General features: G+C 29.8%; 1 protein-coding gene across 1 annotated transcript; it reads left to right on the forward strand.

Annotated features, from left to right (window-relative positions):
* Positions 1 to 323: 323 nt before the first annotated feature.
* On the forward strand, positions 324 to 15,626 carry LOC114337283 (uncharacterized). The gene is made up of 3 exons (XM_028287694.2): positions 324 to 547; positions 792 to 953; positions 12,203 to 15,626. Exons 1-3 carry the CDS (start codon positions 481 to 483, stop codon positions 12,433 to 12,435), a joined length of 462 nt encoding a protein of 153 aa, XP_028143495.1. The 5' UTR covers positions 324 to 480; the 3' UTR covers positions 12,436 to 15,626.
* Positions 15,627 to 17,882: the final 2,256 nt, after the last annotated feature.

Below are 17,882 nucleotides of genomic sequence, written 5' to 3' on the forward strand. Positions count from 1 at the left end.
ACATTGGCGAATTTGTCGTGTTTAAAAATGGTTATTCATATTTAAACTTTTAATCTTTGTAAATTTAATTGACTAACTGTTGCTCTAACACTCTAACTGATGGACTAACTGTTGCTCTCTTATTTAATTACATCCGGTAATTATTTATTATACTAGTACAAAAAGTAATTCCTGAATAAAATTTCATGTATATGCAAAGATCCGATGGAACAACTTTATATCAACTTGGCTCATCCTTTAAAGTAGGCAACTTATATTACAGTTAAAGCGCTCTGCGCCTGCACTCTCTACAAATGACAGCTGACACTCTGACACTCAGACACTCTGACAGCCATAGATGACACGATTGGACACGATGACAGCATCTCACACTCTATGCAATTTAAAAGTTTTTGTTTATGTTTTTTGTAGATTGACCAATTAGTTCAAAAATACCTGTAATAGATATATTCAAAAATAAAATACCCTAATATTTTTAATATGGAGCTTAATTTAAAGTTTATTTTCATAACAACAGTTGTGATAGCATTGGTCTTAATAAAATCAGGTAAGTCAACTAAAATATTAAATTATTCTGGAACCTCGCCCATAATGTATCATCAGTCTATCATATTAGACCAACTATATTATTATATTACTTTATTGTACCTATATATTGCTTTTATTACAACCCTTTTGAAATAATGTTACTCATTTTAGTCCTATTATTATTATAAGTTCTGATTTTAAGGTTAGTTACACCCATTATAATTTAATAATACTAGCTGATTATTAGTCACTTTATGTTGCAGGTTTTTCTATAAAATGTTGGGACTGTAGATCTGATGCTGATCCCAAATGTTCAGATCCTTTCGATAACACAACATTTGCAATTACTGATTGTGCCACTTTGAAAGAATTGCATTATTTGAAAGGTGTGAGGCCAACAATGTGCAGAAAAATCAGACAAAAAGGTAAATTTCTTTTATTTAAATTAACACACCCGTAGGGAGCTGTTCTTATTACTACAGTATACTTTCTCTATAACGAACACAGGTAATCTGAGGTTTCGCTTATAGCAAGGTACATTAGGTGTACCATAAAATTCGTATTGAACTATAACACCTGTATAACGAGGGAAAAGGAGATCGAAGAACATGTTTCTTCACCTGTTTTTCACTCAGTGATGGCTATAAATAAATACCCCAGCTGCATGTATACAGAAATGCCTAAAATCTGTGTGCTTATCGAGGCCAGTGATGTAATAAACTCTACTCCTTTCAACTTTTTGTCCACCCAGTCTGCTTCAAAAGTTCAAACAATATTTAGCATTTTATGGCTTCACTATACGAAGTTAATGTTTTAGAAAACTACGTATTCATATGTATGCACAATATTATTGTCTGATATAACGAGATCAGCTTATAACGAGGTAATTAGTCTGCCATTTCAGTTCTCATTATAGAGGGAGTCTACTGTACAATCTGATCACATTTGGTCAAGATAACTGACATTACTACAGGGGTATAAAAATTAAGAGCTCACTCAGTAGTGTTCCTTAGGTACTAACGAACTTATAAATATACTAAGCCATACAGTGCTCTGTTTTTAAAACTAATCACGTCACAAATCAAAAGGCTTCCACCTCTTCAGTGCCGGATTTACCACTAGGCCGACTAGGCCACAAGCGAAAGGGGGCCACAGTGTTATGTAAAAAAACCTTTTTTGGTAAAAAAATTTTTACTCATTGAATTGAAATCAGTAAGCAATTTTTCAAATAAGAGAATGGCTATTTTACTAAACACGTGGTACGAGATTTTACAATGTTTTTATAAGAGTAGCAAAGCATTGCAAAAACTGCTACAGGATCTCACAATCTCTAAAGGAGTACGCATTAAGTCTGAGAGACAACTTTGATTCCTATAAAAAAAGAGGGAAAGTCTAAAATGAACCCTACATTCTTGAAATAAAAAGACGCCTGAAAAGAAAAGCTCTCCTTGGCTAAGACTTCGTTAATATTACCTCACTTTTTATATTGTTGTTCATTGATTTATACAGGATGTTCTAATTATGACAGGCTTCAAATTCTCCAAAATAAGGCTATGCGAGTAATATTGAGATGCAATTGATATACTCGAATTCAAGATATGCTGAAAACTTTAAATTGGTTAAAAGTTGAACATTTTATGTATGTCCAATCTATGACATTCTTATTTAAGATGGTAAACCATTTATTGCCTGAGTATTTGAACAGTCAGTTGGTCCCGATAGCAAATGTTCATGAGCATAGCACTAGAGCTGCAAATTCAATAAATTTTTATGTTAGAACAACCAACAAGTCCAGTTCAATGAAAAGTTTGTTTCATAAAGGAATTGTACAGTTCAATAATATACCTTATCACATTAAAAATAGCCATAATGCAACTATCTTTAAGAGATTATTAGTCCATTATATTAAAACTAAGACCTAGAAACCAATTGGCAATGTTTGTTGTACTTCCAGTGTTTTTATTTTTATTTTATTTTTTCTTTTTTTATTTATATATTGAATGTTTCTGATTAATTTAATTTGACAATGCTTATTTCTTTATTTGTTTAGTCTCATGTTTTTAATTTTTGTAAAAATTTTTGTAATACTTTATGATAATTATACAGCGCTCCTTGCCTTGACAATTCTTATGTAATTTGTACAGGTGTGGAGTGCTATGTTTCTGTTTTGTGTATTATCTATTATGATAAATAAATAAATATCTATTATCTATTACAAAAAAGATGAATCCACTGCCCACTTTAATGGCAAAGAAAACTTAAAGATTAATACATTAAATGTTGTAATTGACACGCTTTAGTCACAATTGAATGAAAGGTCCTAAGTTTATTTCAGTCTTAATGAAAAATTTGGATTTGTAAGCAACTTATCGTCAATTTTCAATGAAGAAATCTGGGTAAAAGTTTCTATTTTGACTAAGAAGTATCGAATCGACATAGATGATGACTTTGGAGAAGAGTGTGTATACTTCAAAGGCTTTATTGAAGGTATATTTGATGAAGAAAGAGAACCTCATGACACGATTACCAAGCCTCCGAGGAATACCTACACTTTTGGAGTATCTGAAACTCATTCATGAAAAACAGTTAACAACATTACTTCCGAATCACTACTAACTATAGAGAGTAACACATCAAGTGCTCCTGAAAGAAAGTCAAATTAGTGGTGAAATAGTGGGTTTTCTAAATTGAAAGTGGTATCAAATTATTTCTTGAAGGGTAGTACACAATTTTCCAATAAAAGAAAGTGAAAATATTGACGATTTAACCTAATTATATACGTTTTTCATCAAATTACAGCAAATTTAATTTGTTGAAGGCATTAAAATCCCATTAGCCAGTGCTATTCTTATCTGGGACCCATATTTCAAATTGCTTTATCAGCTTTTTATTAACTTTTTTTCTATCAGATACAAAAAAGTTGAAGGAAGTTATTAAATCAGCTGTTGTTAAAAGTGTTCCTTAGAATCCAGTGGTGTACAGTTTTGTTTTTGAATAGGGGGTCGCTGTTGCAAAAATGCCAAGCAAAGGAAAATGTGCAACATGTGATGTTGCTTTCAGCGAAAAGGAAAAATTAGTTGTCTGTGATAGCTGTTTTGAATCTGTTCATTCTACAGAAACCTGTACTAAATTGGCGGCTTCTGAATATCGTGCAGTCATTATTCAAAACAGATCCCTGGCCTATTACTGTATGGAGTGTCGAGAGGCGATTAAAAGGGTTCCTAAACTTTTGATAGAAATGAGTAAGTTGAAGCAAGATCTTGAAAAGCTTACTAATGATATGAAAAATTTGTCGTCTGAAGTTGAGTTAGTAAAACAGGAAAATGTTGAATTAAAAAAGGAAATTCAATCGTTTAAATCAATCCAAACAAACTTAGTAAATCCAGAAAAAGAAGAGGATGTTATTTATGAAGTGATGGATCGACAAAATAGGACATCTAATATTATTGTCTTTAACATAAATGAATCGAATAAACCGACTCAAGCAGATCGTACTAAAGAAGACAGTGAAACAATAACAAACATTTTGAAGGATTTCCCAGTGGACTCAAATAATTTAAAATTGTTTAGGTGGGTAAGTTTGATAACAAAAAAACTCGTCCCATCAAAGTTATCCTCCAATCAAGTGAAGATGCCCTAAAGGTCCTAAAAAATAAAGCATCAATAAACATTCCTGGAATCAAGATTTTTGCTGATCAAACCAAAAGACAAAGAGATTATTATTTTACTGTAAAGAATCAACTTGATGAATTGATTAGAGCAGGTGACTTAACAAAAACTATTAAATATATTAACAATAGGCCTACCATTGTCCCTAAATTTATAAATAATAAACCAAATACTGTTAGCAATTCAACTTCAATTGATGAAAAAAACTAAATGCAGACCCTAATTTACTTTTTAATACCGATATTATATATTTAAATGCACAAAGCGTTTTAAAAAATATTGATCAAATAAGAACAAGCATTGCAAACTATAACCCAAAATTAATTTTGTTAAGTGAAGCAAGAACCACGCAAGATATATATGATAAAGAGATCATGATAGAAAATTATAAATGTATTAGATGTGATTCAAATAGTAGGTACACTGGTGGTGTATTGTTATATATTCAGAATAATTATGAATTTTCTTATGTTAAGTCATTTGTCTTACATGGTAATTACTGGTGTAGATTTATAAGGATAAATTTAATTTCTACCACTTGGATTGTTGGATGTCTTTACCACTCGCCGTCAAGTTCAGATGCGAAATTTTTGGAAGATTTTGAAGAAATATGCGATAGTGTATTGTCTAGGAATAATAAGTGTGTATTAGTAGGTGATTTTAATCTTGATTTTCTTAGTGATAGTTTTTATACTATAAAGTTTAAAAATCTAGTTTCAATATATGGCTTAAATCAGCTTGTAACAAAACCAACTCGCATTACCGAAACCAGTAAAACATTAGTCGACTTTGTTTTAACAAACCAAAATAATATTTCAGTAAATGTGCATGATTGTCCAAAAGTAACTGACCATTCTATTATTTCTCTCAATTTATTTAATACAACAGCTACTGACAGTATCATAAAAAAATATAGAAATATAAATGAAAACAATTTAAACACTATTAAAACTAACTTAATGATGGTTAATTGGAACTTAAATACAACAAATATTGACACTATCTTTCATGAAATTATAACTAATTGCGAAAAAGAAATTAATAATACTGCGCCTATTCAATCGTGTAAATATAAATCAAATATACCATGGTTTGATAATGAGGTGTTTAATCAAATTAGAATTCGTGATAAAACATATAAGGAGTTCAAAAATTGCCGGGAAAATGAGAAACAAAATAAATGGTCATTGTTTAAAACTCATAGAAACCATGTCGTTAATTTATTAAAAGCTAAAAAAGATAAGTATTATCTGGAGAAAATTGATAGGTTTAAAAATGATCCAAACAAAATGTGGAAAACATTAAAAAATTTAATTAATGTTAAAAACTTTGATATTCCTAGCTGTATATGTTTTGATATAGATGCGGAGCATAATGTATTAAGAGAACGTTTGGAGATTGCAGAAAATTTTAACAAATATTTTGTCAGGAGTATAACAAATATTGTCGAAAATATTGATTCAATAAATTTCTGGACCAATACCAATAATAATTTATATTTAAATTTGAGTGAATTTAAACCACTATCAATGTTAGACTTACGTAAAATAGTTTATAGTATGGACAACAAGTTCTCCATACATGAAATATTAAATTCAAGGATGGTGAGGGAAATTTTTGAATCGATTGGTCACGTTATACTGAATTTTATAAACACTTCTCTAATGACAGGTAGAATTCCTACACTTTTGAAAGTGAGTACAATTGTTCCTATTCAGAAGATTTTGAATACAAATAAAGCTAGTGAATTTAGGCCCATTAACACATTACCCCCAATTGAAAAAATATTAGAGATAGCAGTTTATGACCAACTACTAGAACACGTAGGAAAAAATTCAATTTTAATAAATAATCAGTCCGGTTTTCGACAGAAACATTCATGTGAGTCAGCTTTACAATTGACTCTCTGTAAACTTAAAAACGATATTGATAAAAACCGATACATAGTAGGTGTTTTTCTTGATTTTAAAAGAGCCTTTGAAACCATTGATCGCCAAATACTCCTAACAAAACTACAAAATTATGGGTTTGTAGGTAAAGTACACAAATGGCTAAGTGATTATCTTAGTGATAGGAAGCAGATAGTACGTTTTGATGGGGCATTATCCTCTGAACATTATATCAATGTTGGGGTACCACAAGGCAGCGTATTGGGGCCTCTCTTATTTATATTGTATCTAAATGACATAGACCTATATGTAGAAAGAATTTATTAATCTTTTTGCGGATGATACTTTTGTAGCTTGTAGTGATACTAACCTTGAAGTAGCGATTCAAAAAATGAATAATACATTAGAAAAAATGGCTAAATACTTGGCATCAAATAAATTAAAATTAAATATTTCCAAAACTAAAGCAATGATCTTTACAACAAAATACAAATATAGCCAATTAAATACGGATAACATTCTGCTACAAGTAAAAAATGAAAAGATTGATATTGTAAGATGTGTTAAATATTTGGGGTTTCAAATTGACAGTTGTTTGAATTTTGATCATCATTTTGATTATATTGTCCGTAAAATAACGAAAAAACTATATTTTTTTAGCCGAATATCACAAAATATATCGACTCAAGCTAAAATTACAGTTTTTAATTCAATTATTCAGCCACATTTTGAGTACTGCGCAACTATATTGTATATGTTTAATTTAAATAAACTCAATCAACTACAAAAACTACAAAATCGTGGCATGAGAATTATATTGAAAACAAATCGACTTACACCTGTATCATATATGCTACAGGCTTTAAGTTGGTTCACAATTGAAGAGAAACTGTATTATTATACAATGATTTTGGTTTATAAAATACTTAATAATGTAGCTCCAGATTACTTTAAGCAGTTTATAGTGTACAATAAAAATGTGCATGATTATTCTACAAGGAATATGGGGAATATTTACATAGCAAAAACAAATTATAGAATGACGATGAATTCATTAGTATTCAGGGGTTTTAATGAGTTTAACGCTCTACCAGGTGAATTAAAAAATAAAATGTCACTAAAATCTTTTAAAACCAAACTTAAGCTGTATATTAGAAACAAGTGATGTAATACTTTATTATGTTAATTTTATGGGTGGGTATTGTATGGTATTATATGTTGTAAATTTATTTAAAGTTTGTTTAATTTCATTTGATGTTGCTTAGTTATATTTGATTTTTGTAAATGATTTGTAATATCTATTCTCTACATTTATTGTATATTAGGGTAACCTATTTAAATGAATAAATATCTATCTATCTATCTAATATGGACATAGCTTTGCGCATTCTACTATGTGTGATGACATCTAATGCATCTGGAGAAAGATCATTCAGCGTCAGCGTGTTGAAAAGAATTTTGAGGAACTCGACTTCTGACGACGATTCTAGATTGTCTAGTTTGGCTAGTTTTGTTTCAAATGCTGAGCGTTTTCAAGCCTTAGACTTTAAAAAGTTGATTAAAGATTTTGCAGCCAAAAAAGCTAGAAAAATGAGTGTTTAGAGTTTAGATATGATATTTATTATGAGTATGGAGTGGAGTGAGTGTCAATGTTAATCACTAATCCAACTTTATACAAATTGAATTTAAGAACATGACATTGACGTTTTTCAGTATAAGAGAATAATGAATTGAACGATCTAGAGCAGTGGTTCCCAACCTTTTATGTCTGCCGACCCACCCTCTGATGTTTTTTTATATTCGCTACCGATCCCTCACCCATGATGATAGAAAAAAATTAGGAACACTGTCACTGTACGCTACACAGCTACTGTAAGAGCCACGCCGCGACCCACTTGAAAACCGTCTGCGACCCACTAGTGGGCCACGACCCATCGGTTAGGAAACGCTGATGTAGAGATTTATTTGTTGTATTCGTAAATATTTTTATTTTTCAGTACCGTAGCCTATTACTAGTACAGTTCATATTATTTTGCTTGTTCTTTTACTTATAATGTCTTTTCAACTCGGCTTTTTTAGTCTTTTGTTGTCATCTGTACTTTTCCCTCGGAATGAAACAAATGGTATTTAATTTTAACAATTAACTACAATACTAAATAATAATATAATAATTTTAGCAATATTAATAATTTTACAAATAACAGCTGTTTGCTAACATTTTGAATTATACAGGGTGTTAGTAAATAAGTATGAAAAATTTTAAGGGCTAATTCTACATGAAAAATTAATACCAGTTTGCTCTATAAATATATGTCCGCAAATGCTTAGTTTCGGAGATACGGGGTGTTGAAATTTTTATTTCAAACTGCCAATTTATTTATTGCTCTAAGACCAGTTGAGCTATGAAAATGAAATTTGGTGAGTTTTAGGAGATAGTTATTATAAATTTTATAACATACAATTAAGAATTTTGTATTCATCATTGGCGCACCTACGGGCAATGGTCTGAATTATTTTAAAGAAAAAAATAGTATGCCACTGAGATATTTCGAATTAGAAATTATTTTTAAATTCCAAGTCTAATTTATGATAAAAAACCTTTCTTGCCTTTTTTTCATATGATGCACCGTTTTTATGCAGAAAAATAAAAATCTTGGCGCATATTTTTCATTTCTTAATACATCATCAAGAACTATCCAATATAATAATACTAAACTAGAACAATAACAGAAAATATTACTAATACCATTTCAACTAGATGCAAAGCTGCAAGAAATGTTTAAAATGATCTCCTTTACAGGTAACAGAAGAATTTTATATTCATCATTGGCGCGCGTACGGGTAATGGTCTGAATTTTTTGAAGAAAAAAATAGTACGCCACTGAGATATGTCAAACTAAAAATCATTTTTGAATTCCTTGTTCAATTGACGACAAAAAATCTTTCTTGCCTTTTTTTTCATATGCGGCGCCGTTTTTATGCAAAAAAATTAAACATCTTAACGTTTACAAAGTATTTGAACTAAGTTTCTATGCATATGGAAACTACCTCAAATACTTGGTAAGCGTTAAGATGTTTTATTTTTTTGTATAAAAGCGGCGCCTCGTGTGAAAAAAGGAAACAAAGATTTTTTGTCGTAAATTGAACGAGGAATCTAAAAATGATTTTTAGTTTGACATATCTCAGTGGCGTACTATTTTTTTCTTCAAAAAATTCAGACCATTACCCGTACGCGCGCCAATGATGAATATAAAATTTTTCTGTTATCTGTAAAAGAGATCATTTTAAACATTTCTTGCAGCTTTGTACCTAGTTGAAATCTTATTAGTAATATTTTCTGTTATTGTTCTAGTTTAGTATTATTATATTGGATAGTTCTTGATGATGTATTAAGAAATGAAAAATACGCGCCAAGATGTTTTATTTTTCTGCATAAAACCGGTGCATCATATGAAAAAAGAGCAAGAAAGGTTTTTTATCATAAATTAGACGTGGAATTTAAAAATAATTTTTAATTTGAAATATCTCAGTGGCGTACTATTTTTTTCTTTAAAAAAATTCAGACCATTGACCGTAGGCGCGCCAATGATGAATACAAAATTCTAAATTGTATGTCAAAAAATTCGTAATAGCTACCTCCTAAAACTCACCAAATTTCATTTTCATAGCTCAACTGGTCTTAGAGCAATAAATAAATTTGCAGTTTGAAATAAAAATTTCAACACCCCGTATCTCCGAAACTAAGCATTTGCGGACATATGTTTATAGAGCAAACTGGTATTAATTTTTCATGTAGAATTAGCCCTTAAAATTGTTCATACTTATTTACTAACATTCTGTATATTTTCTATCTTCTTCTTAAGGTGCCTTCTCCATTACTGAAGGTTGGCTATAACTACAGCAAATTTCTCTCTATCTTGACAGGTTCTTAGTATCGAATGTGTGTCAATACCTGTCCAGTCTCTCACGTTCTTCAGCCAGGAGCATTTCCTTCTTCCTAAACCTCTTCTTCCTTCCACTTTCCCTTCCATTATGAGTCGTAAAAAGTTGTATCTTTCTCCTCTGTGAATTATGTCTAGATAAAACTCGTTTTCGGTTTTTTTCAATATTTCGCAGCAAGAGATATTCGCAGCATCTTTCGAAAAACCAACATTTCAAAGGCTTCTATAAATATAGAATTCTTTCTATAAATTTTCTTTTTCGAAATTTCTATAAATATAGAAATTGTTGTTAGAGCTGTTTTGGGGTTTTAGCCAAATTTGCAAACCAAGATTATTTAATTAGTGAATACATTTCAACCTATTTATGTCCGTTTTCAAATAGAACATTAGAGGCATTTCTATTCATTTATGTTATACTTTGTATTACGAAATTTAAAAAGTAAAATTAAAATAAAAGTTTTAGTTATTACTATTATTATTAAATCTTTGTGCTTTAATTACATAATCGTGAAGTTATCGGGGGCCGCTCGGGGTAATTTGGCCTAGGGCCGCAAGTACCCTAAATCCGGCACTGCTCCTCTTGAGTCTTCTTGTATGGTTTGTATTACCAGGAAGCAGGATGGCCTCGATGTTCATGTGTTGGTGAAGTCTCTGCTTGTGACTTTTGGTAGATTTGATTATAGTTTGGTCCACAGTCTCCATCCCTAGATCTGCATAGATATCACTGTTTCTGATGACTAGGGAGCATTGAGCCTTTACAATATTCCTTAGCAGTTTGTTTTGAAATGGTTGTATAGTAATATCTAATGTTTCTTTTATTGGTACAATCTTAGAGCTGAATAACGTAGGTCCATGCTGGCTTAATAATTTGTTTGTAGAAAAGTAATTTATTATAATCGACGACTTGGATTTTCTACCAAGCAGCCAGTACATTTCAAGTTCTTCCCATTTCTTTTTGCCATGGGCTTTCCATCAAGGTCCAGCATCTAGTAATCTAGTGTAATACCCAATACAGTGTTTTTTTAATGGTATAGGCTATAGACATTCATCATTCAGCCAGTTGCTATCAGCTTATAGCTTATCACTAACTCAGGGGAGTAATATGTAGTGCTTTTCTTGAGTAAATGTCTTGTTGCTTAGTAAAGTTGACTTTACTGTGTTTACAAAGGTTAACATATCGTTGGTCTAATAAGCAAATTGCCTAAGTCACAAATCGAAAATTTTACAGGAGTGCCGAAAAACTGTGGAACTTGCCTATGTCCAAAAGACAACAAAAGTAATAAAAGAGAAAATTGCCTAACTCCATGCAGTACATAATTGACCAAAATTAATTATACAAAATATTTACACAAACTTTTTACTTATTATACTATATCCATATTAATAACAATACCAAAATATATTTATTTACTTACATTTTCTAACGTTGTCAATCAAAACAACTTCAGAAACACTGTTATGTGCAAGTGAACACGTGATCAAACAATGGACATAGGCAATATTCGTATATGAATGTGAACAGAACATTGGACTTCAGCAAAATTTGTTTAGCGAAATTGACACGAAATAAAATAATAATGGCGGTTTTGGGAATTGTAAGGCTGTAGCTTTTACTGTCTACTACTAGATGACACCAAAAAACAATTTTCGCAAAAAATGAACTTATAGCATTTTTATGAGAGAAAAAAAAATTGGAAAACATTATGTCTTTGGTCGACGTGGGGCCCCGGTAAAATCTACTGGCTCCATTTTCACTGAAATTTATATTGCATATACATCAGAAATTTTATTATTTTTTCTATACCTGTGTTAAGAGCTTAGCCACAAATATTTGGTAGCCTTATTTGCTACTGTCTTATCACCACATTCTGTTCGACTGAGTGCATTGTATGACAGAGATAGTGAATGTTCAATTTGGAAAATATCACCACAGACAAATTTGAATGCAGAATGAAAGAAGTTTTCAAGAACTCTCTGTCCTCTGTAATGATGTAATCTTTCATTCTGTGTTTCAATTTTTCAAAAATACTTATTAGTTTTCTCAGGATTCGAAACTTGAATAAAAACCTTAGAATTCCAGGACATTGGAACGAAATTTTGTGCCTACGCTCTTAAAGTTACTTTCTGATCTAAAATCTTTATTTGTGCAATAATTTTCTAATCTCATGCTTTTAGTTAATGGTGTTTGGAAATACATCAGAAGCTGTGCTTATCTAGGAGAACCTGGTATAGGAGGAGACGAACGATACTGTCTTTTAAGGACAGGTACTTACAATATATTCATGGAATATTGTACATGTAACACAAAAGACGGGTGTAACACATCCTCTCATTTGAAATTTTCTCCATTATTATTTTTGTGTACAATGTCAATATCAACATTTGCTTGGTTAAAGTTAGTACAATAGTTGACGCCAATCTTGTAAATATTTTAAATGATAGATCTTGTTTTTGTTGAATTGCAGAATCTCTTAATTTTGATAGAATATTGTTTTAAGATGTTTTTATGTGGAAAAGAATCATTTAAACTGTTGAAAAATGTACTAATGATGCATATGGTATACTCTTTCTCAGAGGCATCTTTCAGTGCGTCACAATTTTTCGATTTCTTTCTAAAGCATTAAGCTGGAAGTGACAGAAAAAAGGTACATCCGTGATCACGGTCATTTATAACATTTATTCTAGTTGTTGATAGGTGGCGCTATAATCGAACAAAAAATGATTTACGAATTATATATACGACTATAAATAATCTGTAGAATTTATAAGACTACACAAATCAAAGAAAATACCATTTTATAAATGCAATAAACACAATTGATTTGTTTTTATACCAAATTGCAAATAAAAGGGTTATACGCTCTGAGCTTCGCTGGTGTCGCTCCTGGCGGATTACTAATTCATCTTTCACCGGTAATTTTTAAATTTATTATTTAATTGTTATCGCTTAATATTTACAACGCTAAAAAGTAATTAAATTGTAACAGATTTTTTTAAGATTTTGCTAATCATTTTGACGTTCTATTGATGAAATATTAATTTCTTACTTCGTATACTTTCACAATTATCGTGTAGATGGCGCTAAGATTAACAGATTAATTTATAATTACATATTACGGAACATTAAAAAAACGTAAATTCAGTATTTAAAACGTAAGTATATTCAAGGTAAAAATTTATACTACAGCTTTGACCAACTAATATTTTTTATAATTAATGTTTTTAATTTTAATTTTAAATTAACCACTTTGACATTTATGTCAAATTTCCGGTAAACGTTTACAGACTTGCCACTACTGGCGCTCGCGAATTTATAAATATCCCCTCTACATACGAGCTCACAGCATATACTGCATACCCTTTTCATATTTGACTGATTACGATTCTGACAACTGTCACATTTAACTTAAATGTCATGTTAGAATAAATGTTATAAATGTGTATTATCACGGACTTACCTTTTTTTCGATCACTTGTGACATACTGAGAATTGCCTCTGAGAAGGACCATAGCTGTTTTTATTGTACATTTTTATGGGGTAGGTATTAACTTTATGCTTAACTGCCTAAGTAATTACCATCTTAGCACAACGTATAAACAATATATATTAAGTACATAAATATTTTATTTATTTTTATTAAACTTTTGTTTCACAAATCTTTTAATATACTCTAATAGCATTTGTTATGCAGCATCTCTCTTGATTTCTTTCTCGTTGAGGCAATTTAACAAATGATCATGAAAATTATTCTTTCTATTTGACAAGAAAATATTGAGGTATTTTTGTACAAATCCCAAGTGGATAATACGTCAACATAATTAAGTCCATTATTTCGAAAAGGACACAAGTCCATTAAATAGAATTTCTGTTTCGTTTCATTAGAAAGGGGCATTAGTAGGAAAGTCCAATACTTGTGCCTGCATTTTCAAATAAACTTCAATTTTTGTTTGCCTTTTATGTTGACTTGGGATCTATGAAAATTTGGCTTTTCACAAACATGTACATTTACTTCAAGAAGTAAAATGGCATCAAAAAGTGATATTTAAAAAAAGTATGCCCTTTTTGAAATGATGTATTCAGTTGTTATATGCACCAGTGGCGGATCTACGGGGAGGGAAAAATGGGGAAATTTCCCCCTAACAAGGTCCAAAATTAATGAAAAAAATTGTTGAAACATAAAAATATATTAGCTGACATGAAACTTAAAGCACAGACAGACAAATTCAACCCAATAAACACGATAGTTAATAAAATTAAGTGAACTTAATGGATAAAGGTTATTATTTATGGTTTTAATGTATTTTGGGATTATCTTTTTTATGTCTTTTTGTTAGTGTTTCATTGGAAGTTCCCCCTAAGGCAAATTTCCCCTCCCAAGGCAAATGTCTAGATCAGCCACTGATATGTATAGTATGTATCCTTACATTCCCATACTTATTTTGTCCGTATTGTAATACAGTTTATGATATTTTTTGTTATTTTTTTATATTTTTAAAGATCAGTAGGTATATTAGGTATTACATTTTAATTATGATATTGTTTGTACTACATTTTTATACTTATCGTATATTTGTATTTTTCAGTCGAATAGTTTTTAAAAAATTGTATACTTTTAATTTTTTTTTTGAAAAAATATATAACACAATATTTTCTATTCAATGGTAGTACGTTTAAAAACGGTATATCTGTTATAACCAGTGATATGGAAGAGAGAGGATATGGCATAAACGATGCTTCTGTATTTGCTAAATGGGACCACTTGATTTGACACTTTGTCATAGACAATATGGCAACGGGCAATTATATGCTATATATGGAATATCTGTTATTAATTGATTATTAAAATTATTTATATATTCGTATAATATAATATAATTTTACAATTATATATTTTATATGGAACAGAATATACTAACAAAGAGTCGTTCCGCCATATTGTAAAGTGCTTCTTGTCAGTGGAACTGAGGCCATCTACTTTACTGTATATCATATCCCCTCTCTTCCATATCACTGGTTATAACTAGGTAGTGACTGATTTTTCACCTTTTAGTGTATTGCATTTGTAGTAGAATTTCTTTTTTTGTGTGCTTTTTACCCACATGTATCATTGCTAGGTTTATATTAGAAAATATCTACAAATGAGTAAATTGTGTATTGTAAATGTAACACAGACATAAAAATAAAGGAAACTAGTATTGTTTGAAATCAAATATAAAGTATTTTTAATCAAAATTGTGGTTTATTCTCTTAAAATTCAGTAGTTAGTGTAATGATTTGTACTGTTATTTTCCCTAGTTTCCATTTTATATGTTTAAATCGATTAAAATCTTAAAAGTTATAGAATGTTTGTAGATCAGAGTACTATGGTCAAATTATATAAATATTATTTTCAACATTGAATAGAGAATGTTTCATTATTTAGTATATGATATTGTATAAGGTCTGAATAGGAAAAATTGAGACTAAAATAAAAGTTAGGATATAGATTATTAGGTGATTCTAAGACTTAATTGACTACTGTAATGCACGCCGTCCATTTATACAAGATTTTCGTATATTTTTACATTCAATGTGTTCTTAATAAATCTTTTGTTAAAATATTGATTTTTATATACCTAGTGTTTGAATTTTACAGAACTAAAGATCATGAGAGTTATGCTACAACATACCACAAAAACAGGAAGCAACACTCAACAAATAGTGGAACTATGTAGGAAAATAAAACGTATGTGCATCAGAGATAAAAACAACCATATAAATCTGTGGCTTGGTTCTAAAAGGGCCAATGTCAAATTTTTGGTTTTGTGTACAGCTTTCTTTTGAATTTAATATTGACCAAACAAAATGCAAATAATTGACTCTGGCCTTTTACCATTAAGCCACATTATGTGACTTGGTGGTAAAATGGCCAATTTCAATTTTTTGCATTTTGTTTGGTCAATATAAAATTCAAAAGAGAGCTGTACAAAAGATCAAAAATTTGACATTGGCCCTTTTAGAACCAAGCAACAGAAATAACGTATGTCAAAAACTGAACGTAAATATATTGCCCGAAAGTTCAAGCCATTTAAGACTATAATGGAGAAGTAAAAAACGACATAGAGAGCATTGTAGAGACCTGTATTGGAAAACTTATACCCAGAATGATACAAAGACACTTCAAAAGATGCATCATAGACCAGGGCGCGCATCTGTAAAAATATTAGTACATTTGGACGTGGAGAGGTGACTCAATTTTTTTTGCAGAAATTGCTTGAAAATAAATCAAATAATAATATTTGAGTTATCCTCCCTCTCAAAAAGGTCCGGAACATTGTTTAAATAATCAAAATGTCAAAAAATTAAGGAAAAATTCGATTTTTTTCTTGGTTTTTTGATTATAACTTTAAAAGTATTCATTTCCGAGAAAAGTTGTACTGACATAAAAGTTGCGTAATTAAATTTCCTACAATATAGAATTGATTAAAAATTTAAAAAATAGTCACCCTTGTTGAAAAATAGCAATAATTGTTAAAAAAATATACAAAAACAAGTATTCGCATTTTACGTTTTTCAACCATTTATGCTACACTTAGGACCTTCATATTTCACCCTAAAAAACTTTATGGTACAGTAAAACAATACTGTAAATTTCATTAAGATCGGTTTAATAGATTTTGCAAAATAAATTTTGCAATCCAGCTTTCGTAAAAAAATTCATTTTTTCAGAATGTTACAGGATTGAAAATAAAGCAGATAGCAAGTTAAAAATTTTTTTGCTTATAAAAGTGTACTGTATCTTTCATTTGCAATTTTGCAAAATTAAAATTGATTAACACCACGGCGTCAGGAATTTTTTTAAATAAACATTAATTATTGGTGCTACGCGCAGGACAGCAGATAGTTTGCTCTGATTGGGCATTCCAATGACCTTTTATAATGATTGATACATATTAATTTTTATTATATTTCGATATAAATAAATAAATTTGTTTATTGCAAAATAAAAACATACTCTATCCTTTGAAATAACACTTTTATTAGCAAAAACTTTCTTTGTTCATATATTTTAACTTAAATAATAAAAGTTTATTATTTTTACACATATGCAATTGTTTAAACAATATTTCACAAACAATAATAAAATTAGTTTGATTTTTGTGGAATTAAAATATTAAAATACAACAAAATATAGAGTAAGAAAATAATATATTAGATAAAGATTGGAAGAAATTTTGGTGGAAATCAACTTGTGTGAATCGAACACCGCTGCCTGCGCGTAGCACCAAAAATTATTGTTTATTTCAAAAATTTTCTGACGCCGTGGTAATTAATCGATTTTAATTTTGAAAATTGCAAATGAAAGGTACAGTATACTTCTATAAGCAAAAAAATTCAACTTGCTTTATTTTCAGTCTTGTAATATTTTGAAAAAATGAATTTTTTTGCGAAAGCTGGATTGCAAAATTTATTTTGCAAAATCTATTAAACCGATCTTAATGAAATTTACAGTATTATTTTACTGTATCATAAAGTTTTTCTGGGTGAAATATGAAGGTCCTAAGTGTAGCATAAATGGTTGAAAAACGTAAAATGCGAATACTTGTTTTTGTATGGTTTTTTCGCAATTATTGCTATTTTGCAACTAGGGTCACTATTTTTTAAATTTTTAACCAATTCTATATTGTAGGAAATTTAATTACGCAACTTTTATGTCAGTACAACTTTTTTCGGAAATGAATACTTTTAAAGTTATAATTAAAAAACGAAGAAAAAAATCGAATTTTTCCTTCAATTTTTGACATTTTGATTATTTAAACAATGTTCCGGACCTTTTTGACAGGGAGGATAACTCAAATATTATTATTTGACTTA

The sequence above is a fragment of the Diabrotica virgifera genome, chromosome 4 (genome assembly GCF_917563875.1).
Source record: "Diabrotica virgifera virgifera chromosome 4, PGI_DIABVI_V3a".
Lineage (NCBI taxonomy): Eukaryota > Metazoa > Arthropoda > Insecta > Coleoptera > Chrysomelidae > Diabrotica > Diabrotica virgifera.